The 27,033-nt window shown below is 44.8% G+C and overlaps 2 protein-coding genes across 2 annotated transcripts; one reads left to right on the top strand and one right to left on the bottom strand.

Annotated features, from left to right (window-relative positions):
- Positions 1-954: 954 nt before the first annotated feature.
- LOC120050836 (obscurin-like protein 1) lies at positions 955-16,983 on the top strand. Its single transcript, XM_038997365.1, has 23 exons — positions 955-1,290; positions 1,549-2,383; positions 4,405-4,674; positions 4,894-5,154; positions 5,443-5,748; positions 5,882-6,148; positions 6,353-6,628; positions 8,120-8,234; positions 8,509-8,669; positions 8,835-9,107; positions 9,352-9,627; positions 9,910-10,185; positions 10,369-10,644; positions 10,916-11,191; positions 12,545-12,814; positions 13,078-13,344; positions 14,012-14,278; positions 14,875-14,987; positions 15,160-15,316; positions 15,607-15,768; positions 15,929-16,033; positions 16,232-16,498; positions 16,706-16,983. Exons 1-23 carry the CDS (start codon positions 955-957, stop codon positions 16,981-16,983), a joined length of 6,090 nt encoding a protein of 2,029 aa, XP_038853293.1.
- A 408-nt stretch (positions 16,984-17,391) lies between these two features.
- Positions 17,392-26,754, bottom strand: LOC120051447 (carboxy-terminal domain RNA polymerase II polypeptide A small phosphatase 1-like). Its single transcript, XM_038998309.1, has 7 exons — positions 26,410-26,754; positions 23,335-23,480; positions 22,944-23,045; positions 22,373-22,429; positions 21,714-21,806; positions 20,938-21,123; positions 17,392-20,481 (listed from the first exon to the last, which is right to left on the bottom strand). The coding sequence occupies exons 1-7, from the start codon at positions 26,471-26,473 to the stop codon at positions 20,353-20,355; spliced, it is 777 nt and encodes a 258-aa protein (XP_038854237.1). The 5' UTR covers positions 26,474-26,754; the 3' UTR covers positions 17,392-20,352.
- Positions 26,755-27,033: the final 279 nt, after the last annotated feature.

Here is a 27,033-nt window from a genome sequence, read left to right on the forward strand (position 1 = left end):
TAATCCAAAAATCCCAGGAGGTATCATATTTTCCCTTTAGTATATAGTAACTCTTATGTTGGAGAGTAAAGGTGTACATACTGCATGTTACTGTGTGGATGTTCTGTTATCTGACACAAGGCCTCCAGGCAGGGTCTTTATTTGGACAGACTACTTGAAATACTCCTCTGGCTGAGCTACAGCACCAGCTGGGAGGGCTGTGGTCTGTTCGGTTCTGACTGAGACGCTACTTTACTGTCAATTCAAACCTCCACTTTACTCTCAGAGGCATTATCATGGGTTGTTTTACTGGGTCAACACCACTAGACTGAGGAGAAAGCACTGTCCTTCAGCTTGGAGCTGTATTCAATGTCCTTCTGTTATCACAAAGCAGTGAATACATTGTCCACTAGATGCAGAACATTCAGAGTGAAAGGCTATAGTACTTCTTGCAAGACAAAGCTGATGGGATGTATATAAGGCATTATAAACTGGGTGGTTCAAGCCCTGAATGCTGATTGGCTGACAGCCATGGTATATCAGACTGTAAGGTCCACGGGTATGACAAAACATTTATTTTTACTGCTCTAATTACGTTGGTAACCAGTTTATAATAGCAATAAGGCACCTCAGGGGTTTGTGATATATGGCTAATATACCACGGCTAAGGGCTGTGTCCAGACACTCCGCGTTGCGTCGTGCGTAAGAACAGCCCTTAGCTGTGGTATATTAGCCATATACCACACCCCCTCGGGCCTTATTGCTAAATTACGTATAAAAGACATCACTAGATACAGTGTGAGAGTTATGTAGTAACTGTATTATTAATTTACTACGACTCATATCTTCTCTGCAGATTGATATGCAGTAGAGACAACCGTGTGACACAATCAACAAGATACTTCTACTACGGACCCCATTTGTTTTGCCCATCAGAGTGAGAAGAAGGGATTGAGACAGACGCAGGAAGCCAACATGGACATATTCGGTGGTGCCCCCCGTGTACTGGGCTACTCGCGCCCCGTGGCGGCACAGTGTGGCACGGACACCGTCCTGCAATGCAAGATCGGTGGCGACCCTCGTCCTGAGGTGGTCTGGGAGAAGAAGAATGTACAGATCCTGTCAGAGGGACACTACAGGCTGTCGGAGGAGGGCCAGGCCTACTTCCTACACATCACTGGGGTCAGGCTGGAGGACGCAGGCCAGTATATCTGCAAGGCCAGTAACACCGTCGGTGAGACGTGCGCCCCTGCCACACTGAAGGTGGAGGGGAACAGTCAGGAGCGGGAAGGGGTACAGAAACAGACAGAGGTCAATAGGGTGCAGCAAACCAGGCTGGAGAATGGAGAGTTAGGGGGGCAACGGAATGGGGAGTTTAGAAGGAAACAGAACAGGGAGTATGGAGGGCAACAGAATGGAGAGGTAGAGCAGAGGAATGGAGAGGTAGACCAACAGAGCAGAGAGGTAGACCAACAGAGCGGAGAGGTAGACCAACAGAGCGGAGAGGTAGACCAACAGAGCGGAGAGGTAGACCAACAGAGCGGAGAGGTAGACCAACAGAGCAGAGAGGTAGACCAACAGAGCGGAGAGGTAGACCAACAGAGTGGAGAGGTAGACCAACAGAGCGGAAAGGTAGAGAAGGAAAAGGGAGAGGGGAGTGAGCGGGAGAAAAAGAAGCAGCGCTATGAAGGGGAGCCCCTGCTGTCAGACGACAGACCTCACTTCCTCATCAAGCCCCTCTCCTTGAGGCTGGACCGGGGCGAGGACGCAGCCTTCTCCTGTAAGCTGTCGGGCAACCCTCTGCCCCAGGTGGTGTGGGAGAAGGATGGGAAGAAGCTGAGCGACATCTTCGAGAGCGCCCACTTCAACGTCAGCAGCCAGGACGGAGGCTGGTTCCAGCTGAAGATCTTTCGGACGCGGATGCCCGACGGGGGTGTCTACACCTGCAGAGCCCATAACAATCAGGGAGGGGCGCTGGCGGGCGCGGTGCTGCTTGTGGAGCTCGTCCCGGAACGGCAGGAGAGCGGGGCGTCCACGTCAAATGGGTACAGCAACGGGCAGACATCACCTCGTAGTATGAGGCACAGGATGGGAAGACACGGTTTGTCGAGACAGCCAGACGAGCCCAATCTGAACTCTGCCAATGTGAAGAAATTTACGGTGTCAGAAGGGAAACATGCTAAGTTCCGCTGCTTCGTGACAGGGAAACCTAAGCCTGAGATCATCTGGAAGAAAGACGGAGCGCCCCTAGAGGCTGGGAGGCGTCACCTTCTGTTTGAGGACAGAGAGGGTTACTACACGCTCAAAGTGATGTACTGTAAACATCAGGACACAGGGCTGTACGTGTGTGCTGCGTCCAACGCTCTGGGACACACCCTCAGCTCAGTTTACCTGACGGTCAAAGGTAGGGCTTTAGCAGTGTTTCAGGACTTCTCTTTTCTTTTCTTTCTTACAGATGTAGGATCTTTATTTGAGCCAGTTTGCTACAGCAGGAAAATAATCCTGCAGCAACAGGACATGTGAATTATTATGTGGATTATAATTAATGGACATTTTTGTCGGGGATGACCCATTTTTCATAAGGAAAAATCAAGTCTTGAATTTCAAAGTGGAAATTACAAACTTCAGAAGCTTTTTTAAACCTCAAATACACTACAAGTTTTTAATTTCCTGCATTGTTGGAAAGTTCTCCTGCAACAGGGTGGTCAAAAGTTTGGCAGCAGGTAGGCTAGTGGTTAGTGCGTTGGGCCAGTAACCGAAAGGTTGCTAGAGCGATTCCCTGAGCTGACAAGGTAAAGATCTGTCGTTCTGTCCCTGAACAAGGCAGTTAACCCACTGTTCCTAGGCCGTCATTGTAAATAAGAATTTGTTCTTAACTGACTTGCCTAGTTAAATGAAGGTTAAAGAAATTAAGATCCTACGTCTGTACCATCATTCTTTCCTTAATTAATTCCTTCGCCATGATGATCAACAATCAGGTTTGATTGAGACGATGAAAGCATGCTCTCACCTGCCTAATTTGATCATCATTTTGAAGGAATAACATTATGGCAAACCCTCATCTAGCATGAGGGTTTGCCACAATGTTACTTACGTCATAGAAATGCCATGGAGAGAGAGTTAGATCTTCAGCTGTCACAACTAATTGCTCTATAGAGAGTTCAGTAGATTGTGGACATGCATTGCTAAAAGATCCCAGTTGAGTCACCCTCGTAATTGGTAATTGTTTAGTCATCATTATAGGATAATCCCAGGGTGATCCAGCCCTAGCACAGCACACTGAGTCAGCTGGCTATGTAAATTAAATGGTATCTGTCTCGTCTAGGCATCCACATCCCCAATCTACCAGGGAGCTATTGCCATAGAGTCTTGATAGGGGGAGATAAACACGAGTCTTCCTAACCCTACCTCCCTCTTCCTACCCTTACCTCCCCCTTAGTCTCTTCCCCTCTCCCCCTAGCTTCCCTTCTCCCCCTACCTCCTGCATGTCTCCCCTGCCCACCCCAATGCCTCTGTGTGTCCCTACCTCCCCCCAGTCTCTTTCCCCTAGCTTCCCTTCTTCCCCTCTCCCCCTGGCTTTCCTTCTCTCCCTACCTCCTGCATGTCTCCCCTGCCCACCCCACTGCCTCCGTGTGTCCCTATATTTAGAGACTGAATCATGAGTTGAGGTATGTGTCCTGTATGTGTCCTGAATACAGATTTTCTGCTGTGTTGTTAACCATGTTGACCATGTTGACCATGGCCAAAGTCCACAGCAATGTCGATAGATTGGTAGAAATAACCCTAAAAGTTTACTTGAAATGTAGTTGAAATTACTGTTTGTTGAAATCCTGCAGTCAATCATAGCATAAGTCATGAAATGTGCTCATGAAATGTGCTCATGAGCTCAGGAAATGTGTTATACCTTGTCAACCAATGACTGGAATAACCTAAAATGTGCGTAAAGCACTGTAAAAACAATCTAAAATGTACCTAAAGCACTGTAAAAACAACCTAAAATGTGCCTAAAGCACTGTAAAAACAACCTAAAATGTGCCTAAAGCACTGTAAAAACAATCTAAAATGTACCTAAAGCACTGTAAAAACAACCTAAAATGTGCCTAAAGCACTGTAAAAACAACCTAAAATGTGCCTATAGCACTGTAAAAACAACCTAAAATGTGCCTATAGCACTGTAAAAACAACCTAAAATGTGTGTAAAGCACTGTAAAAACAACCTAAAATGTGTGTAAAGCATTGTAAAAACAACCTAAAATGTGCCTAAAGCACTGTAAAAACAACCTAAAATGTGTGTAAAGCATTGTAAAAACAACCTAAAATGTGCCTAAAGCACTGAAAAAATACTACACAGAGACATAGCGCAATATGTTTTCCAGACAGTGTATAAACCAATCCACAACTACCTCCCTTTCCACCCGTGTGCAGCTCCAGCGGTGCGGTTCAGGCGGTCACTGCAAGACGTGGAGGTGAAAGAGAGAGGCATGGCTGTGTTGGAGTGTGAGGTACCTAATGAGGGCATCCCTACTGCCTGGTACCTGGAGGACCAGAGACTGCAGCCAGGAGGTAAATACGGCATAGAGCAGAAAGGAACCAGGCGCAGGCTCACTATCCGAGATGTAGGAGCAGACGACGATGGGGTCTATCTCTGTGAGATGCCTGATGGAGGGAAGAGTATCGCTGAGCTGGCCGTCAAAGGTAGGTAGGCGTCTTATAGTATGGAAGAAGTATGGCAGTGTATCATTCACTCATTTAATACAGTCTAGGAAAGACATTTTTGAGCATCAGAACTATTGAAAAAAAAGTTTTTTTTGTTTTTTTTTATGTTTTGAAATTATTTTCTATAAACCCAATGATTTTTCTCCAGGATATACAGCCATACAGTACATGACCCTCAACTCTCTTTCTCACCCACAGGCACAATTGTTAAAAAACTTCCTCGAAAACTAGACGTGTTGGAGGGGGAGAACGCAGTGTTCTGTGTGGAGGTAGAGGAGGAGAACATGGATGTCCACTGGTTCAAAGATGGCCTGAAGCTACGCGAGAGCCACCAGACTATCCTCAAGTCCTTTGGTAAAACCCACATCCTGGTGTTCGTCAACGTCTGCCACGGGGACACTGGGGTCGTGACCTTCGTTGTGGGAAGATCCAAGACCACATCCCGGCTCAGAGTCAAAGGTAAGGTGGATGTCGACCAAAGTGACCCATGGCCCCTTACTTAGGGACTTTCCAAATCAAATCAACGTTTATCATCACGTACACAGTTTACAGTTAACTTTTTGGGGGATTTACCCATGTAGATCCGAAAGGACTAGAACGGCAGTATGGTGAAAACTCCAGCTATACTGTGCAACATATCCTAATGTAGCTGCTAGAGACTAACAAACGTACGACAGGCTACAAGCATTACGGTAACCGTTGCTCACCTACTTTTTACCTTTCCCCCTGTTTCGGTTTTCTCCACAGCTGCCAGACACAGCCCTCCCATCTGTCCAGTGGGGGTGGAGATGGATGTGGACAGGCCCAACAGCGTGCTCCTCTCCTGGGAGCCGGCCCCCACCAGCCAGACCACCACGCGCTCCGTCTATGTCCTGGAGAGACAGGAAGTGGGATCACAGGAGTGGCTGAGGTGTGCGACCTCCGACATGGCGACCTCCGCAGAGGTCATGGGCGACAGCGTGCCGTGCGAGGGCGATTACCGCTTCCGCGTCTGCTGCATCAATAAGTATGGTCGTAGTGGACACGTGGAGTTCCCTAAAGTCGTCCATCTTGGTGAGTGCTGAATTGGAGAGAAACCATGTTGATGTGATCAGGGATGAAAGGCTGTCATGCACTAGGGTATTTGTGTACCCTGCAGCTATGGAAATTCATTGGATGTCACTAGTTTTGAACTCTCACCTCTCAGTGCCAGGTCCCAAGATCAGGACCCCTCTCCGGGGCTGTGAGGTGACGGAGGGGGAGGACGCCCTGTTCTCCATCGATCTGTCAGTGATGGTGACGGGCACCTGGTTCCTGAACAGCACCCAGCTACAGGATACCCAACACTACTCTATCCAACAGGCCAAGACACAGCACTCCCTGGTAATCCACAGCACCAAGGTGGAAGACCACGAGGCAGAGGTCACCTTCATCGCCAACGGAGTCAGAGACTCAGCGGTTCTCAAGGTTCAAGGTAGGTGTTGGAGAACGGTGGAGTGTAAAGAGAAATAACATGATAATGGCGTCAAGCTAGACAATCTGTATTGAGGAGGCCTTATAACAAGGACTGTTTTAACATTTACATTAGGCTTGTTTGTACTGTAATGATATGCAATTGCATGATATTAGAATACTGAATACTGCTTGTACATATCTTTTGGTAATGATTCCATTCCAGCTGCGGTGGTGAAGTTCAGCCCAATGTCAGAGTCAGACAGTAACAAGAGGGTGGAGACTGGTAACCCTGTGGTCCTGTACTGTGAGGTGTCCCACCCCTCAGCCAGGGTGGGCTGGTTCAAGGATGGGGTGGAGCTACAGGTGACAGACGGCCTCAACATCCAATCAGAAGACAACATGAGGAGGATCGTTATCCAATCGGCTGAGTTCACCGACTCTGGCGTGTACACATGCGAGACGATGGGTGATGTCATCAAATTCAACGTGGAGGTTGAAGGTGAGTTGCTGTATGTCATGTTTGGTCGTCATGGAGATCATTAACATGCACTCTCAACCAGAAATGTTCCATTTTCCATATAAACATCAACTTTCTATACTGGAGGTTTTTCAGAATTTGACCATCTCTTTGAATTCACAATTTCACATGAATTTATTCAACCATCAGCCATGATGTCATACTGATTCACGCTGACGATCACCCAAGCTAACTGAGCATCCCATATCTGCCACCTTAACCAATCACCCATAACACTCCTAGCTGCGGGAGCCATGTTCTCCCACCTCCCTGAAGAGGAGAGGACCAATGCCGCTGAGGCTGGCGAGCCCATCGTTCTCCACTGTGACCTATCAGACCCGTATGCCCAGGTCTACCGGTACAAAGATGGCGAGCAGATCTTCAACCTGCCTGGTGTAGACTTTCAGGAGGATGGGCATACAAGGATGCTGATTATCCAATCGCCTGACTTCTCCCACTCGGGCGTTTACATGTGTCCGACAGCTGATGATGTCAGTGTGTTTCAGGGGGAGGTCAAAGGTGAACAACGGAGATCGTTGTTCTGTGTTTTCTCTGAGGGAATCCTAATACTGTGTTGTACTTCCTCTGTGCTGGCAAGTCATCTTCTGTTGTTGTTGTTGTTGTTGTTGTTGTTGTTATTGACAGGATTCTCTTGGTCCTGTAACCCAGTGTGGTGGCTTCTGTTCTAAAACGAATGCAAGTTTGAAAATTGTTAAAGGAATTTAATTCCTATATGTTAGCAACCAATTCAATTAAAACACTCTGCCCATACATAAGAATTTGTAAGATACTTATTAGCATAAAATGGACAGAAACCAGTCTCAAAATCAATCAATCAATAGCGTTTATTCTCGAGAGTACTGATCATAGTACAATTTACATCAGGTTATATAATAATAATGATGTCATAGGTTTTAAAATGTCCTTCCTCCTCTCGGATACAATGGCAGTACAGTTAGCATTCTCACATTACTGTCTGCCACCTGTTAAACAACCTGCAACCAACCCAAGGTCTCTCCCCTCCCTGGGTAGAGACAGAATTTCCTGTAAGGAACGCATCATTCCAGCCTGTCTGAAGATAACTCCATTCTTTCTAACAAGGAACAGATTATATTCAGCATTATGATTATAATAAGATTCATTCATCCATACAGTAATATAGTAGTATTCTGTTTAGTTATATTTCTAAGTCAAATGTATACATATTTTAGTCATTATTCATAAAAATCTTAGTCTTAGTCTTCTCTAACCTGTTTTTCACCCCCATTTCCTTCCTCTCACTCACTGTCCTGATCTTTTTGATATGTATCTGAACAAACCTCTTGAAGAGCATGCTTAGTTTGATCACTCTGTAACAAATACTCCACTACTCACTCCAACCCCTCCAACCCAGCAAGCCTCCTCCTCCAAACCACAACCAAACGCTAACTCTAACCACAACCATCCAACCTCCCTCTCCCCCTCTCCCACCAGGTCCCCCTGTGCAGTTCAGTGAGGTCCCTGAGGAGGAGCTCCAGAAGTCTGCCATGGAGCTGGATCCTGTGGTTCTCACCTGTGAGGTTTCCAGAGAGGACGCCAACGCTACCTGGTACACAACTAACATACACACCGCTAGGAAACACAAACTGGATGTCATTATCCTGGATGCCATTTCTGCTTAGACTATCGTTCATTTAGTGGGATCTGATCATGTTCAGACTGTAAAAAATATAAGTAGGCTTATTATGAAGTTTCAACAATTGCGAGAGCCGTGTTGGCCAGTTGGGTTCAGGCTTTTGTTCCAGCCAAGCACCATCACACCTGATTCAACTAATCAAGAATACTGAAGGTTCATTGTCCTGTCCGTCATGACCTTCCTCCAGGTATAAGGATGGGATTGAGGTCCAGGCCAGTGATAACATCACCATACAAACAGAGGGCACCCTGAGGAGACTGATCATCCGTTGTGCTGAGACCTCAGACGCAGGAACCTACAGCTGTCAATCAGGAGACAACAGCCTCTCATTCATTGTCAACATCAAAGGTATGTACTGTACACTAGCCTACATTTCATGTCATGTTACCGGTGAAGTTGACTCCATTGTGTTGAGCAAAGATGAGACTTTGATGATGATGCAAACCTCAATTCTCCTATCCTGGTGGTAGAATATGCTCATTCATATGCTCCTTTTCCCTTGTTGAAACCAAGAGCCTCCAGTGATGATCGTGGAGCCCAAGGAGGACGTGGTTATGGAGGGTCATATCTCTGAGCAGGTGGTGCTGCAGTGTGAGCTGTCCCGCTCCAGCGGTGAGGTCCACTGGTTTAAGGACGGCCTTCAGGTCCTGGAGATGGAGAACGTCCAGCTGACGTCCGAGGGACCGTACAGGAGGCTGACCGTCCTCTGCGGCTCGGCAGAAGATTCCGGAGAGTACGTCTGCGACACGGATGGAGACTCTGTGTTCTTCCAGGTCACCATCACAGGTAAGATACTCCAAGGTTCCATTCCTGGTTCATTTGTTCTGAGTGGTAGTGTAATCGTTTCATTTTTTGGGGTCTCCTACCAAACCAATCCCCCTTATCAGAAGACAACTATTTAATTTACCTTTTGTACACTATTACACAATTTAATCTTATGTCAGACTATTTCATATCCAAACTTCTATTTAAATATATATATATTTTTTAATCTCTTCCTTTTAAATGCAAGTTGTTCTCCCTTTCTCAGAGCTTCCGGTGCGAATCGTCTCCCCCACTGAGTCTGAGCTGGAGCTGACCAGCCCGACCTCTGAGAGGCTGGAGCTCAGCTGTGAGATCTCCCAGCCTGATGCCCAGGTACGGTGGTACCGAGACGGGCTGGAGGTGGAGGAGAGTGCCTCTCTCATCCTGGAGGTCCAGGGAGCCCACAGGACACTGGTCATCCCCACGACCACTGTGGAGGACACAGGAGAGTATGTGTGTGACACAGAGGATGACTCGGTCACATGGCTGGTCACTATTACAGGTATGTGGTCAGTGAACTAACTCTGTTCAGCGTAAGAGGTTTAGTTATGTCAGGGTCAAGTATTTCAATCTTTGATTTTGTATTTTTCAACTATGTGAGATGAATGGACATACATAATATTATTAATATAACTGTTCACTATGATTTCTTATAAATAAGTTAGATTTTAGGTATCTATATTATGCTGTTTTGATGTATTGCTTTCTGCTGTCTGCTAATTTCCCATATTGCAATATTCTGTTCAAAGAATAGAAATGAACCATATAAATCCCCTCTTCTCAGAGCCTCCTGTGAAGCTGGCGCGCTCTGAAACAATGTCTGACGTAATGGACTGTTTCTCTGGAGACCCCATCGTCCTGGAGATCGAGGTGTCACGGTTCAACGCTGAGGTGATCTGGATGAAGGATGGAGGAGAGGTGGAGGAGAGCAGTGATGTCACCATCACTGAGGATGGACTCATCCGCCGCCTCACCATCCGCACGCCCGCCCCGGGGGACTCTGGGAAATACACCTGTCTTGCCTCAGATGACCTCATCGACTTCCAGGTCAAGGTGTCAGGTAAGAGATGGTTGGAGGTGAATGGTACTTTGTTTTCACAAAATTCCATTTGAATTCAATCAGGAGATTATAAAAATACTAATGCAAAAATTTAAAAATATATGAAGAAGTGAGGATTTCATGTCCTAAATTGACTGAATTCAAATGGAATTCACTCTCCAAATGTGAACATTCTCCCTCCAGAGCCCCCAGTGAAGATCGTGAATAGGTCAGAAGTCAAGACAGAGGTCAAGTCCCTGCCCTCTAATGACATCGAGTTGGAGTGTGAACTCTCCAGGGCCAATGCCGTCGCTAAGTGGTACAAAGATGGCCGCCGGTTAAACGAGGACGAGAGGTTCTGTGAGGAGGAAGAAGGGGCGTTCCGCTCCCTGGTGATCCTTAACGCTGAGCTGGAAGATTGCGGAGACTACTTCCTTGATGCTGGAGATGACAACATCACCTTCCATGTCACTGTGCAAGGTAAAGAATCACTTAATCACAAATCAAGTCCTATCTGCTATCCCCTAACCCTTACCCCATACCTCTACCTCTCATCCCCTACCCCTTACCCCTATGTACTTGTAGAGATCTTAGAGGATCGGATAGGTGTAAAACTAAGCACTATGGTGAAAATAATTCCTCCTAGCCTTTCAGAGGGCAAGGTGGATCTGTTAACATATTGATAATACCTATGAAAACTGCATCTGATTTAAATCAACAAAAAAACGTAAGTCTCTTCCTCCTTCTCCAGAGCCTCCAGTGACCATCCTGGGGAACTCTGAGGACGCAGACTACCAGGAGATGGTTGCCGGGGACGACCTGATCCTGGCCTGTGAGGTGTCCCGGGCCAATGCCCCTGTCCAGTGGTACTGTAACGACAGACAGCTGACTAGCGATGACCGGACCTACATCGAGAGCTACGGCACGCTGAGGAAACTCATCCTCTCTGACATCCTGCCCTCCGACTCTGGGAAGTACATGTGTGATGCTATCGATGACAAGATGGTCACCATGGTGAAGATCCAAGGTAATTGGCTTGGCTATATGGACAAAAGGGTGTTTACAGTCTTACAGATGTAGGATCTTAGTTTGAGCCAGTTCGCTACAACAGGAAAATAATCCTGCAGAAACAGGAAATGTGAATGATGTGGATTATAACTATTATTATTTTTTTGTAGGAGTTGATACATTTTTCATTCGTGGAAATCAATTCTGACATTTTAAAGTGGAAATTACACACTTTAGAAACCTTTTGTGCAGGAAAATTCTCAGCAACAAAAGAGTGATCAACTTAAGTCAAAACGAGACCCTGTCTACAGTGGAATGAACTTTAACTTTAAAATGTATACTATATACTACAGGGTGTGAACCTTTTACACCTCATTCTTTATTCTCTCTCCCTCTCTCTCTGTCCCAGACTCCCCCGTCATCTTCGTAGACAAAAAGGCAGTGAACATCATCACGGGTTACGAGGCAGAGAGCGTGACGCTGATGGGGGTCGTGTCTAAGGAGAACGCTCCCGTTCGCTGGCTCAAGGACTGGACGCCCGTCATAGGGGACCGCTTCCACACGGGGGTCGACGGCGCCAACCGGTTCCTCACCATTGACCCGCTGAGACGGTCGGACAGCGGAGAGTACACAGTAGACGCCAACACAGACGAGATGCATTTCAGTCTGCTAGTCAAAGGTTTTTAACTTCCATGTTCCCATTCTGTCTTTATCTAATTATATAGTAGCTGTAGATCAGGGGGGAGCACTGTGTTTCTTTAACCAACAGAGATTAATATGATGTTATAAGCCAAATCCCAATAAGAAAAGGTGACAGAAAAATGCTGTTGTGAATGACAAGCTGTTGTGAATGACTAAAGTCTTGTAAAGCACCGTGGGGTTGAAAGAATGCAGTATGAATGGGGTTTCGGAGGGCGATAGAAGGTATCACCAATCTTAACAGCTCTCTCTCACTTGTGGTCTCAGAGATGAGGGTGAAGTTTGCCAAGCCGCTCCACGACACCGTGGCCCATGCGGACGGCATGGTGACCATACGCTGTGAGGTGTGTAAGCCCAAGGCGGATGTCCAGTGGCTGAAGGACGGCGTGGAGATTGTCCCCAGCCGGAGGTTCACTATCCGGGCCGACGGCGTGGAACGCAGCCTGACCATCCACAGGCTGACCAGGGAGGACACGGGGGAGTACGCCTGCGAGTCCAAGGACGACCGCACCGCCGCCAGGCTCAGAGTCGAGAGTAAGTAGTACAGCCCTCTAAATGGGTGCAGGTTGTGGTTCCAGCCCAGAATTAATACCCCTAATTAAATGAATCAACAAACCTTTGAGCCCTTCATTAGTTTTTCTTTCCTTCTCTCCCTTTCCCCTCCTCCCCCCAGTGCCCCGCGTGGTAGAGTTCTTGACAGAGCTCCACAACACCATGGTGTTAGAGGGAGAGGACGCCACCTTCAAGTGCGTGGTGTCGCCAGAGGACGTGCAGCTGGTGTGGGGGATGGACGGCGAGCTCGTCGTCATGGGTGCCCGTTTCCAGGCGACGCAGAACGGCCTGTGTCACACCATGGTGATCAAGAGCTGTCAGGTCCTGGACTCCTCTAAGATCACAGTGGAGGCTGAGGGGAACGTGTCCAAGGCCACCCTCAAAGTGCAGGGTGAGTCCGCAGCAGACCTGGGTCAAATATATATGGCAAATACTTTCAAATACTTGAGATGCACTTGTTTAGCTTGACCTGAGTGTCAGATGGGAGCAGGCGACTCTCACAAGGTTGTTTCTGTAAATGAGAAAGTGTTCTCAGTCAACATACCTACATAAATAACTTAAACAAAGCCTAAGTAAGTGAATTACCATACAAATGTGTATTCTTAGTCAACCATCCCTTTAACAGTCATGTTTTGTCCTTCCGGCGTTATCCAGAAGCTCAGGTGACCTTCACTAAGAAGATGGAGGCGGTGATGGCCGAGGAGTACGGAGACGCTACCATGGAAACAGAGGTCAGTCTGGACACGGGCGAGGTCCAGTGGATGAGGCAGGGTGTGGTCATCCAGCCAGGACCCCGACACACCCTGGGCCAGAGCGGACGCAAACGCAGCCTGACCATCTGCAACCTCAACCTCTCTGACCGCGGAACCTACCGCTGTGAAACCCTACACGACCGCACGCAGGTCAAACTCAACGTGGAGCGTAAGACAATGTCCAAACACCATGTCATACTGATTGATAATGATAGGATTTCATCAGATACAGCCCTTAGCTGTGGTATATTGGTCATTTATATTCACCAAAGTCTTCAATAATATTAGTCATTTACCACAAACCCCCGAGGTGCCTTATTGCTATTATAAACTGGTTACCAACGTAACTAAGCAGTAAAAATAAATGTTTTGTCATACCCATGGTATATGGTCTGATATACCACGGCTGTCAGCCAATTAGCATTCAGGACTCGAAACCACCCAGTTTATTATTATTGATATGAATAGGATTTCATCAGTTAGAGTAATGAACCAAAGTCTTCAACACTATGGCAGTGTCCTGTTATGCTTAGCTAATAAAACAACAGCTTGAGTCCTGGATTCTATTTGCAACTGAATTTACTGTGTCTTTATATATAGTAGCTGTCAACAACAGCTACAATGAATGTTGGCCAACACTATCATGTATGGTGCCGCCAGCCGTCAGGCACTAAAATAACAATGGGTAAAGCCCTGTGGGTGAGAGATGGATGAAATGTTGGTATATCATCTTACAATAATAACCTATAGACTATAGAGTGATGCTGTGGCAAAAATGTCTCCTGGCTTTAGGTGTGTTATATTTTAACCATCTGTCAATGTCTCTACCTCTACAGCCCGTAAGATCGCCATCCGTAAGGGTCTAGCGGAGACGGACACGTTTGAGCGGGAGACGGCCTCCTTCGAGGTGGAGCTGTCTCACACTGGCGTGGAGGGCGTCTGGCAGAAGGACGGCATCCGGGTCAAACCCAGCAACCACTGGCGGGTAAGCTGCAACGGGCTGGTCCACGGCCTCACCCTGTCCAACCTTACCCTGGAGGACACGGGCACCATCGTCTTCTCTGCGGAGGGAGTCCGGACCTCTGCCAGGCTCACTGTCAAGGGTGAGGTATCATCATCATCATCAATAATCAATCAACTGTATTTATAAAGCCCTTTTTACATCAGCAGATGTCACAAAGTGCTGTACAGAAACCGAACCTAAAACCCCAAACAGGAAGCAATGCAGATGTAGAAGCACGGTGGCTAGGAAAAACTCCCTAGAAAGGTAGGAACCTAGGAAAAACCTAGAGAGGAACCAGGCTCTGAGGGGTGGCCAGTCCTCTTCTGGCTGTGCCGGGTGGAGATTATAAGAGTACATGGCCATTAAGGCCAGATCGTTCTTCAAGATGTTCAAACGTTCATAGATGACCAGCAGGGTCAAATAATAATCACAGTGGTTGTAATGTAGAGGGTGCAACAGTTCAGCACCTCAGGAGTAAATGCCAGTTGTCTATTCATAGCCGATCATTCAGAGGCCGAGACAGCGTTTGTGGTACAGAGATAGAGAGGGAGGGAGAGGGTTGAGGGTCGAGAACATCATCATGAATATCTAGTTATTTAATACAGGGATATTTAACCCTGGAGAGCTGTGGCTGGATTGGATGTTATAGTATAGATAATTTCTTAACATTTCTTCCATGTTGTTGTTCTTTCCCAGAGACTCCAGTGACTATCATGAAGAAGCTGATAGACATGAGACTGGAGCAGGGCTCTCCTGCCACATTGGAGTGTGAGCTGTCCAGACAGAACGTGGAGGTCAAGTGGCTGAAGGTAATAGATATACAACCAATAGACCTGCCGTATTTGTGTCAGTAGTGTATTACCATGTAATGTAGAAAAGGCACAGACAGGAAGTAAACAGTTTGATCTCATTACATGTGTGTTGTCTATCCCTGAGAATACGGTAATAATGTTGGTCCCCTGTCTTTCTTCTTGACTGTAGAATGGGACAGAGCTGAAGCCAGGGAAGACCCAGTACCGTATTTACTCCATGGGGAGGAAGAGGTTCTGTCAGCTGCTGCAGTGTAGCCTCTCTGATGCAGGCACCTACACCTGTGACGTAGGAGACGTCAATACATCCTGTAACCTGGAGGTCTATGGTAATATACTGTACACTCTCCTTATCAAATCACTGCAGAACGGTCTTCATTCCAAGTGCATGTAAAACATCTCAGTACGGTACTCTTCATTGACCTCTAGTGTTCAGTTATAGTGACAGGAAGGCTGAAACAGGCCAACACAGCCAACCTTGTACTGCGTGCTACTGCCACCTAGAGGTCATGGCTGCCTGACTAATGCTCTTCCATTGTTGGCACGGTTACGTTTGCACACTGTTACTACGTACCAATGTTCCAATGTGTTGAACCAATCTTTCAATCTCCCTCCACAGAGCCTGAACTGGAGGTGCTACATGGGCTGGAGGACCTGTATGTCCAGGAGGACCAGAATGCTGTGTTCATGTGTGAGGTGTCCATGGAGGACGTGACCGGGGAGTGGTACAAGGATGGACACAAGATACGACCCACTAGCACCATCAAGATACGCACAGAGGGTTAGTGATACACCAGTCAATCAATCAGTTAATCCAGCAAACCGTTAAACTTCATGATTGCGGTGAATCATTTGTTCTTAATTGACATACCTGGTAAAGTAAAGGTCAAATAAATAATAGAATAAACATTGAAATTCCATGTCTGTGTTTATTCCTTCAGGGACCAAACACTTCCTTCTCATGTGCAGCGTTAAAGCTGAGGATTCTGGGGAGATCCGCTTTGTGACCAAACAGACAGAATCAACAGCCTACCTAGAGGTGGAAGGTAGGGCTTTACCTACCGGGCTGCAGGTCTACCTCACCTATCTCTGTGTGATATTCCAGCTGATCTGACATCAGTTCTTATAAGCAGACAGAAACCCAAACCTCTGTTGTGGGTGACAGAACTCCCTGTGTCCATGATCTGGCCTCAAATCAGTTCTCTTCACTGAAATATCTGCACTTCTCTTATATTTTTTCACAGAGGCCCCCGTGTCTATCGTGAAGCCTCTGAGAGACCGCACGGCTCTGGAGAAGCACCGCGTGATTCTGGACTGCACCGTGTCCACGCCGCGCTGTGAACTCACATGGTACAGAGGCAAGGCAGAGCTGGTGTCTTCTGATAGGCTAGAGATCCACAGTGACGGCTGCTACCATAAATTGACCATCCACGAGGCAACTGTAGAGGATGAGGGTACCTATAGTATAGAGGTTGGGGAGCACACCTCCACAGCCCAACTCCTGGTGGAAGGTGAGTGGATTGTGGTTTCTTGTAAAACAATATGTCCGTATTGACATATTGTTGCTGTTTTTTGACATGTCCCTCTGTCACCTTATTCCTCTCAATCACTCACTTTACCCGTTTCACATTTCTCTCTCTCCCTCACACACGTAGAATGATGTTCCTGTGGAAAAAGTGACCCATCTCTTTTAACCCTCCATCCCCTTGCCTCTCCAGCCCAGTCCCTGGTGATAGAGACAGAGCTGGAGGATGTGGCGGTGACAGCTCCTGACCAGGCCTGTTTCCAGTGTGAGGTGTCCGTGGCCATCAGCAGGCCCCCAGTCTGGACTCTGAACGGAGAGACCATCCAGTCCAGCCCTGATGTCCGCTTAGAGAACCATGGAACCGTCCACAAACTGAACCTGAAACAGACCAGACCAGACATGAGCGGGACGGTTACCTTCGCCATGGGAAAGGCCAAGAGCAGCGCCAAACTGAACGTGATGTGGAAGTAGAAGCAAGGGGGAGAGAATGGGAAATGTTGATTCTGTTATGATCAGGAATCAAATGTCTGAGACTGTTTTAGGGTTTGAAGGTACTATATAAGAATGCGGTCTATCTGATCTAAACTGCATGTAATGAGCGAGACAGAAAAGTGGAATGTGGTGATGAAATGTGGTACTTAAGCCCCAAACAACTGTTTCAGGATCAGTTTCGATGTTTTACTCAATGGTTGGGGTTATGAGCAAAGCTGATCTTCAGTCAGTTGTAAAGGGCAGAAAGTAACCTTGGAGAGAAATGTTAAGAAGGGTGGATTCCAGTCAAGTCGGTATGCAACACTCTTGGGTGTCTGAAGGTGTTATAATGGTTTATAATGGTGGGTATGAATGCCTGTGTGGATGGATATAAAGAAATTGTACACATCTGTTACACATATTTATTTTGAAAATATATTGATTGGAAATTAACATTTTAATTCTATAATTAAGTTTAAAAAAAAAATAATCTAAAGATGTTATATTTTCCCTACTGTCATTAAATACTGACATCCATAGTTTGAATGAAGGTTTTTATCCAATAAAACCGTCAGACAATATCTTAGGATAGAGCTTACAAACATTGTTACTTTTGAATGTGCTTCGATGTCAAATCGTGGCTTTTTGTATTGCTGAGGATAGAGTGCCTGAACACAAAAGCACCTGCACTGGTTATTGAATTATGTTGCATTTATGGAAGATATCATAATTAAACAGTTCAATACAATTTGGTATGATAAAAAGACTGTCCACAAACTACGTTACAGCTATTCAATCATAAGTCACATGAATAATCCATAATATATTAATTTCACTTTTTTGTTTGCTTTATTACAGTGCAAAACAAAATATACATATGTGTATAATATATGCATATATTATTTAATGTGTTTGAATACAGGAAGAAGAGGTACAGCAATAGGTCAAGGTCCCCATGGTGATAGAAAGCTCTCTTTTCCAAAGCACTGTGAATGACTAGGGAACAGCCCTGAAGCAGTTGAAAGGGACTGGATCTACGACAGTAAATATCCCTACTGAGTTTTTATGATAGAAATCATGCCTTGAGATAGAATTTACACACATTTTAAATGTTTTTTTTTTTTTTGCGTATCTAGATGTCACATTATCTAAATGGCTGGGGGTGGCTTGAATTTCAAACCAGGATTCGCCCAGTTCCTATTGTGTGTGTGTGTGTGTGTGTGAATCCATGAATGCATTGTTAGTGAGCCCGCAACATTCTGGATTTGTACTACAGTGATTTCTGTTCGTCTTTTGGATAATACTAACAAAGGGCCAACCCACTTGCCAAAAGAAAAAGATGAATAAAGTTTTAAAAGTGTCTTGTCTTTTGAATCTAACTTGATTGACACAGGCACTTGGTGAGTGTTTTAAGTTGGAATGTGAAATTCCAAACATGTTTTTTTTAAATGTACTATTTCTTAATACTGATAGATTTATCATGGGTCTACTGGTTATTTAAACTCTGAATCATCTTATTTCACAAGGTATTTTAGTAGGCCTTTAGTCAACTCCAACAGTGGCTTTTCCCCATGCATTCATGAAACTGTGTCAATCAATACGAATCACTCAATCCATTAAACTACTCTTCCTGCTCACTTCCTGATAGACCATCTTAGTTTTTACTTACAAATAACAATTATTGTATTGTTCCAAACCCAGGTAAGTAGCGATTAATATAGTCCTACCTTGTATCAGAAGCTTAAGAAGCTTAAAAACCAAACTACCCAAATCCTACAATCTGGTATAAAGAAGCATAGTATTTGCAGTCCTTTAAAAAGAGGTCATCAAAAATAGAAAGTATTCAAGTACTGTTTCCAGTAAAAGGAAGGAGAAGTGTGCTTGTCAAAACCAGATGGCTAACACACACTGTCTCAACACCGTTCCTCCATGGTAAGGCTGGGCGTTACAGCCTAAATATATTTTTTGTCTAAATGTGTTTAATGATTAGTGCATGACCTAAAATGGCAACAAATCAATTCTTAGTGATTTTAAATGGGCCTTCTCCATTCTGATGGTTTTATACTCGACCAAACCAGGACAAAACTGACAGTGAACTAGTCCAATTTGTAGAACTTTTCATTTAATTTAGCACTGTATCAAAATTCTGTTATTGTAAAAATATATAGCGGTATGCAGATCCATACCGGTATTCACACTATAGTCGCCCAGCCCTCCTCCATGGATGTAGCGTTGATACGGCAGCAAAGGGACGACCAACAGTTTGCCTGGATATAATCTAAATATGTTTTTCCAACACCTATCCAGGTCCTCTTGCAGAATACCAATGGTTTTCCAGGCCATTGACTGGGACTGGTACTGTGTCCATGTGTCTGAGCTGGAGCATTTAGTCTGTGGACTATGGACCTCAACCCAGACAGACAATGTAATCCAAAAAATCCTAAAAGATTATATTGTAATTTAAGGTGCAGTTCAGTCATCTGACTACTGTATTTGTTATGAAAACGGGTCCATTAACCGTTTAAATGTTATCTGGCACATTATCGCACATATTCTTATGGTTTTAATAAAAAACAAAATTAAACAAATACGATTAAGGGACATGGAACGTTTTGATAGCTGCAGTAACTGATAAATGTCATTCTCTATGGTTCCGTCCCCCTTAACAAGTACTGATGCCCATTCTGCTAGTCATTATGATACTAGCTGAGCGATGAAAGAAGTAAAACCACTTGACTTACACAAAGCCAATACTTTGCTTGTTAAAAATGTTAAATTGTCTCTTGGGGAATAAGTGAATAAAATAAGAAAACACATTAAAGTGTTAAAAGTAGTAAATATCCATTCATACAGCTATCATTTGCTTTTCCATACAGAGTTCTAGAACTGTTCGGTCTTCCGGAAACTTATCGACTCCAACCCGGTGTTGTAGAACTGATTCTGATTGGATCCTGGGGGTTCTCTCCCATTACCTTCCTGCTATAAGTTTTTTCTTCATGGTGAAGAATGCTGTAGATTCCCTCTACTTGACTGTCCTGTATGTTCCAATGACATTTGATGAAAGGCACTTTATAAAAACCTAACTCATTATAACCCACAACATCCATCTACACAAGCCTATCTGTGGTTGAGGGATGGTAGATCGTGTTCTGGAGGATCAAGTCCTCTGTTTCCCCAATAGAGGGCAGTACTAGCGTGGTTCTGAAGGGTTGAACAAAAGGGGTGGGCTTGGAGGTGAAAGTCTTGTGGTTGATCTGGTGGACGGTAGGCTGAGGGGTGTACGGTTAGCGTGAAGATGCTTTAAGGCCGCGGTTCTCGGTCTGTCCTGTAGATGGCGTTAGTAGAGGGGTAGGGTGACTGACAGCACTGCTAGCTGGAGTCCCTCTGTTGCCTGAGCACCGTGTAGACATCTTCCACTTTACTGAGCCCTTCGAAGAAGGGGATTAGATCCAGGAGCTCGGTGTCGGCCATGTCATCGAACCACGACGCCACAGGCACCTGCAGCCACACACAGAAGGGACAGAGTCAGACATGCATGTAGTTACAATGAGATAATTACAATGGTGAGGCACCAGAGTCGGTCATACAGCTAGTCACAACGAGAGCCAGGCTCTGGTTTCAATGAACTAGTGAGCTAGTTAGAATGCAGCTAGAGAGACAGCTGATGGCACTTTCCTTCAAGTGGTACGACGTCCTGCTTCTACATGGTGCTTCAGTCATATAATGGTATAGTTTAGAAATGATTCATAAAGGTTTATAAAGCGTTTATAGGTAACTACAGATTTAGAAACTATCTATACAATGTTAATTGTAAAACATTTTCACATAACTAAAATTTTGATAAAGCCATTCAGCCAACATCTGCCATCTTTTTTTTTAAAGTAATGGATGCTGAAAGAGGAGGAGGAACAGAAAGAGGAGGGGGCCAAGGAGGAGGAGGAGATTGGTTCTTACAGCGTTGTCTGGGTGAAAGACGTAGGAGGCTGGGGAGTTGTCTATGATGATGACCTTGTTCAGGTCCCTGCCCAGACGACTCAGGTCCTTCACGTAGTTCCCCCGGTGGAACACACACGACTCACGGAACAGACGGCCGCGGAACGCACCCCACTTATCCAGCAGGTCTGACACTGGGTCAGCATACTGGAGAAACACACATAGGGGTCTCCGTATCAGGTGAGGAAAACAAGTAACATTTGTGATTTCCTGTCTTTTGCAGCTTTTGACCAGCCTTAAAAAGGTCCAATGCAGCTGTTCATCTCAATATCAAATCATTTTTGGGTAACAATTAAAGTACCTTACTGTGATTGATTTCAATTAAAATTGTAAAAATGAAACAAATAGCTTTTTAGAAAAGAGTCATTTCTCTAGCAAGAATTTTGCTAGAAATGTTTGGTAGTGGTCTGAGTGTGGAGGGGAAACTGAATGCGCTCTGTTATTGGCAGTGAGGTTTGGAACTCTTTCTTATTGGTCTATTAACTAATTTACTCCCAGGTGATGTCACCAGGCAGGCCAAAACTTCATCCCACCAGAACAGGCTGAAATTTAAGGCAGTCTTTTCAAAACAGCTCTTACACGAAAAGGGCATTATCATTTTCACACAACTATTCCAACCACAGCGTGGAAATATAAAACACAGAAATATCACGTTTTTGACAGCAATGGGCCTTTTTAAACAAACTTGTTTTGATTGCATTGAGTCATTTGCTGGTTTAACATGGTGTTGTCCTCACCTTAGCCAGGCTAGCTGTGAACAGAATACATTCAAACAGCTCTCCCATCCTCTTCAGGAACTCATCCACGTGAGGTCGCTTCAACACATATACCTGGATGGATACATTGCATGTTAAGTTTAAGGTTTAAACAAATAACCAAATACATTATCTTTCCACTTCTCGTCTTTAACAAAATGAAAAAGATCCCCCCCACTCAGATGCATTGAGCCGTCTTTCACTTCTTCTTTCCTTAGTGGTCTGCTGCCGAGGGTCATGGTCCTGAACCAAGTCATGCAGAATAGGCTTTACCTTTCTGAACAAACCTATCCTGGATTACTTGAATCAGGCCCAGGCCCAAGATACACTGTTGGCTCCAACTTCAGAACAATGTAGGTGGTGACAGTCTCTCACCGTGACTCGAACGTTCCTTTTGTGGTAGAAAACCCAAGGCCTCAGATGCCATTCTAACCCAGCCCAGAACCACCCCTGGGGAAAGCGGCTACTGACTGGGCAGTTGGTAACATACAGATATACAGTATTGTAGGGAGCCATAATATACCTTAATAATACTAAAGGATTTAACATGGAAAGGTAGCATTGGTCTGTGAAAATGTATTTCAATGAATTGCATGGTCTGTGATAGTTAAGCTCGTCACCATGCGTAGTGATAGGCTCACCTGATGAACAGTTCCATCGATCTCTACGGGAATGATAAAATCAGCATTGTTCACCGGCTGTGGGAACAATAAAGATACATTATTTTGAACAAAACCACTTGAAAAGACATCCTAAACACCAGAACCGCAGTATACATGAGAGACACCATGTGTATTTAGAATAAAAAAAACAGATTGTCATTGTTGCCACTTTCACACATCCAGACTGAGATGTCATTGTGACTGCCAACAATAATACTGTGGAGAAACCAATCTCTTTCCTCACTCTCAGAGTGTTTCTCATTACTATTGGACATTACTGCCTGGTGATGTCATGCTTTCACAAGAGGGGAAAAATCTCTCTCCATAAAAAGAAAACAGGAGATGCAAAAAGGCACACAAAAACATGTGTCCATTGCATTTGCGAGGGATAGGACATTTTTTTAAGAAAAGCTAAACCCAAAATTAAATGGTACAGCAATTGCATCAAAGTTCACCAATAGCTTTAGAGCTCATGGATGATGGTAAAATGCATCTGTGACTATATAATATTACTAGTGTAAATGGTGAGGCAGTATGTTCCTGGTCTTACCTTGAATGAGCTGTGGACCAGTGTTTCATCCAGGTCTATGACAACACAGATCTTCCCTGCGTCTTTTGACTTGGCCTGAGGCAGCAGCGGTCTGACTTGGACCTGAACCACACACCCAATTAACGTACACAAACCACAAACTAACATTTGTCATGATACATGTAAAATACAAACTACACTGTGACATAGACCTAAAAAACCTCCAACATGAAGTCACGTCCTAGTTGGTAACATTTACTATGACATCATAAAACACACAAACAGCATTTACCTGGACCTACACAAACACTGCATATACAAAATAGACCAGAGCATTTACCTAGACCTACGCAAACCATAGACATAGATTCTAAAACATCCCTGGACCATTAAAGAGAGCAGTGGTACATACCTTGGAGACAGTCCCGTTCTCCTCCACCAGTAGCGGGGCGTTGTTGTTGACCGGAGGGGGCTCCGCCTGGTCATGACATAGGCAGCAGAAGAGGCTGTGGAACAGGCCTCGACTCCTGGGCTTCTTAGACGACGAGGGTGGGGGACCTGGAAGAAAATAATGAGTCCATCCGTCAGTCACACAGTCTTCCCGTATCTATTTACTCTCACTTCTCCCTGATGTGGTTTATTCACCGAGTCTTAACTTGAGACACATGTACATGCTGTAGTTTGAACTCTTGCGTAACTTGTGGGGTGATGTCGATTGAACGTATGCGTGGAAATTCCTGTAGCCCGAGTTGGGATTTGTCCCGATGCGAACAACCTATTTCTGCAGATATACTGTATGCTCAAAGGATAATACATGTGATGTAATGGTTGTTTTTCAAGTTCATTCCAGCAGAATTTATGTAATGTATAGCATCTTTAGTCTTTGACCTCATTGCGGTCATTTCGCTTCAACCCGATGCCCTTTTCCCAATGGTTTCCCAATTAACAGATAACCAAGTAAAGTCTGTTTTATTAGTTATAAGAGGAATGTCCTTGAGGCGAGAGACATGATTGTGCAGCTTTAATATTTCCATGAGGAATATGTAAACTTAGCTAAGAAAGTCATGAGAGGGGCATGTCACTTCAAATCAGTGACAGTTTGAGTAGCCACTTAAATCATTACATCTAACTCAATTTATTATAATGTCGAATCTCTATTTCTAAGCGTTGCCTGACTATGACTGCCAGTCTTGGAATAAAACATTTTCTTAAGACTAAACTGACTTCACTTTTATGTAGAGTTTTTGTTTAATATAATAAAGCTCTAGAGTTCCACGACTCACTCTCTGCAAACTGCTGCCCAATCAGAAAAGGGACAAATGTTTTCCTTAAACTCTCCTCCCTTTCATTCTCTTTATTCCCTGTCTTTCTCTCACTCGCAACGTGACCGTGTTACAAACTCTTTCACTGTCCCCCCTTTCTTTCTCTCCCTCTCCGGCCCGTTCCAGACCTGTGACCCTCCTCTGCCCACTGCCACGTACAGGTCAAACCAAAACAGGAAGGGGAAATGCGGGGGCAGATCAGAGGGGGAAACAGATCGTGTCAGCCCACCACCACTGACGCAGCAGGATCAGATGTCACACAACAAGGCAGGTTACAGAGACCAGACAGCGGCCTGGGAATAGGGCCTCGGCAGGGATACGTCTAATCCATTACCTCTCCTTTAAAGCTACAATATGTAACTTTTTGGGCGACCTGAACAAATTCACATATAAATGTGTGTTATAAATCTGTCATTCTCATTGAAAGCAGGTTGAAGAAGCAGTAGATCTGTTCTATGTACACTATTTCTATGCTTCCCATTCTTAAGTTTTGTTTTTACTGTTGGTTTTGTACACCAGCTTCAAAACAGCTGAAAATACAATGTTTTTGGTTATGGAGAAATATATTTCACAGCAGTTTAGATGGTACAATGATTCTCTACACTATACATGCTTGTTTTGTCACAGAAACTGAAATTAGACAAACTATTAGAATTTTGGCAACCAGGAAATAGTAGAGCGATTTCTGCATAGTGTATCTTTAAGAGAGGGGCCCCAATTCCAAACCAGGCCCTCCCTAGGCCCTAGCCCTAGATCCTGGTTGAGTCTGCTGCCTAACAGATATGAAAGGATTGAAAGATCAACCAGAGAGCTTTCAGGAGCTCTTATTGTATCACAGATACTTTAGATACTGCCTACCTATCAAATCCTTTCACATCTGATAAACAAGAGGAGTCTCTGGGTTGGTTAGTGACCAGTAACGCAGGTTGCCCATTGGCCCAGGTCAGCTAGAGACAGGAAGTTACAGCGTTAAACAGGAAGTCCGTCAAAGTCATGGGCTCTCACTCCATTTGTGTCTCCTGGGCATGGCTTTCACACAGTGCTTCCCTTAGGATTTATTTCAGCCATGGTGGCAAGGTACGGGGTACATTGCTACTGGCGTTACAGACATGCTAGCTGTTCCCATAGACTTCCAGTCATTGAGCCAACGACTATCCATTTAAAAAGTGTCTCTATGAATATAGGGAAACACTGCAACATAAACCTTTCTCTGAGAATAACTGTATAGTAATGTGTTATCAAAACAAATAGAGGAGCTACTCATACCAGGAAGTAAAACTACAGTCTACCTGGTACGATTACATCACACACACCAAATACAATCCCTACTTGGTGCCACCTCACACCTTGCTTGACACATTATCTCCAGACTTCTCTGAGGTCTATCACTGAGACACAGCTAGCTACCACTCCGACAACGTTGTGACCAAGTTGTGGACAACAAACCAAGATGGCATTTCTCATATAGCCTATGGCTGTAGTTTAACTGTGCCATCCATCGAGTTTTATGTTGCCAATGAGGAAGTACAAGGTGCGTGGGCAGGCCTTAATCTCTGTTTTGAATGGGTCATTATAATGTAGATACTAGGGCAGGCTATTGAAGCTGTACAGTCCTCTTGTGGTAACTACTGATTGCATAACAGCGGGAAAAGCTTTTCAAGAACGCACCACCCATAAAACATGTTAACCAGTCTTCTAGAACAATGGTGAATGTAAACAAGTCACACGTTTATAAATGCATCAGTCTGTAGCCTAGTACACAGCTGCGTTTTAAAATGTTAAAACTCTCAACAAGTTATTTCAGAAGTGTTCGCTTTTTTAGGAGGTCTATGACAGACAGCAACTGCAGCCTCGTCAATTAATTGTAGCTAGATTACGCGATTTGATTGCGTGGGCTCGTCCGTCCTCACTGCAGTAACCTTGCCTGTCAAAAAGTTGCGTCGCGTATCACAACAATGTTGCCATTTGAAGCTTAGTTGTTGCCATTCATTGTGGTCACACAATGGTAGTAGACGATTGCATATTTGATAGTTTCGTTTCGTAAACACTGTCCTCGTCGTTGAAAACACCCAATGGACGACGAACTAGGCTAGCTAACTGTGAAAAGTTTTGAGTGTGGTGCAAAACAACTGACGTGCATCTTGAGAACTTTCTCCAAAACTTACCCTTCTCTCTATTCGCCTCTTCATCTCGACTAACTTGCGTGATTATTGAGGACTGGTGGTCCATTACACCAGACTTTATTCACAATAGAAACTAAAAACTTTGTTCCGTTTTCGATTGTTCGCTGACTAGGAACATTAAATTATAATTGTGCACTAAGTTACATAACCGCAAACAGTATTTAAATACATTACGCATCCAAACGATTACATTTCTCGGCTATTCAATTACGTACCAGACCGGTATAAAATCTACAAATAAAAGTTATATACATTTAAAAGGGAGTTGGTAACTTTGTTTCAACATGGAGTTCAACTCCGCTCTCAATTTGAAGATACAAACATGGAACTCGGCGGTTTCAAGGCTTCCCATTCCTTTTAAAGTGGCACACAAATGTATGATTGTGCACCGAGAGTGGCAGTCCACTTTTGCAAGAGTACTCGACAGACTACGACGGTCCCTTGAACCATAATTATAGGCCTATTGTAATTCTGCGTTCATAACATCTTGTAATTTCGTAAATATCAGGATATGACTGGGAGAAATCTAATTGAACGCACCTCCAACTGGTATTACTAGTGGGAAACTCGTCTATCATCCCTGTGCTCCGAGTTTCCCTCTTGCAC

The sequence above is a fragment of the Salvelinus namaycush genome, chromosome 7 (genome assembly GCF_016432855.1).
Source record: "Salvelinus namaycush isolate Seneca chromosome 7, SaNama_1.0, whole genome shotgun sequence".
Classification (NCBI taxonomy): Eukaryota; Metazoa; Chordata; class Actinopteri; order Salmoniformes; family Salmonidae; genus Salvelinus; species Salvelinus namaycush.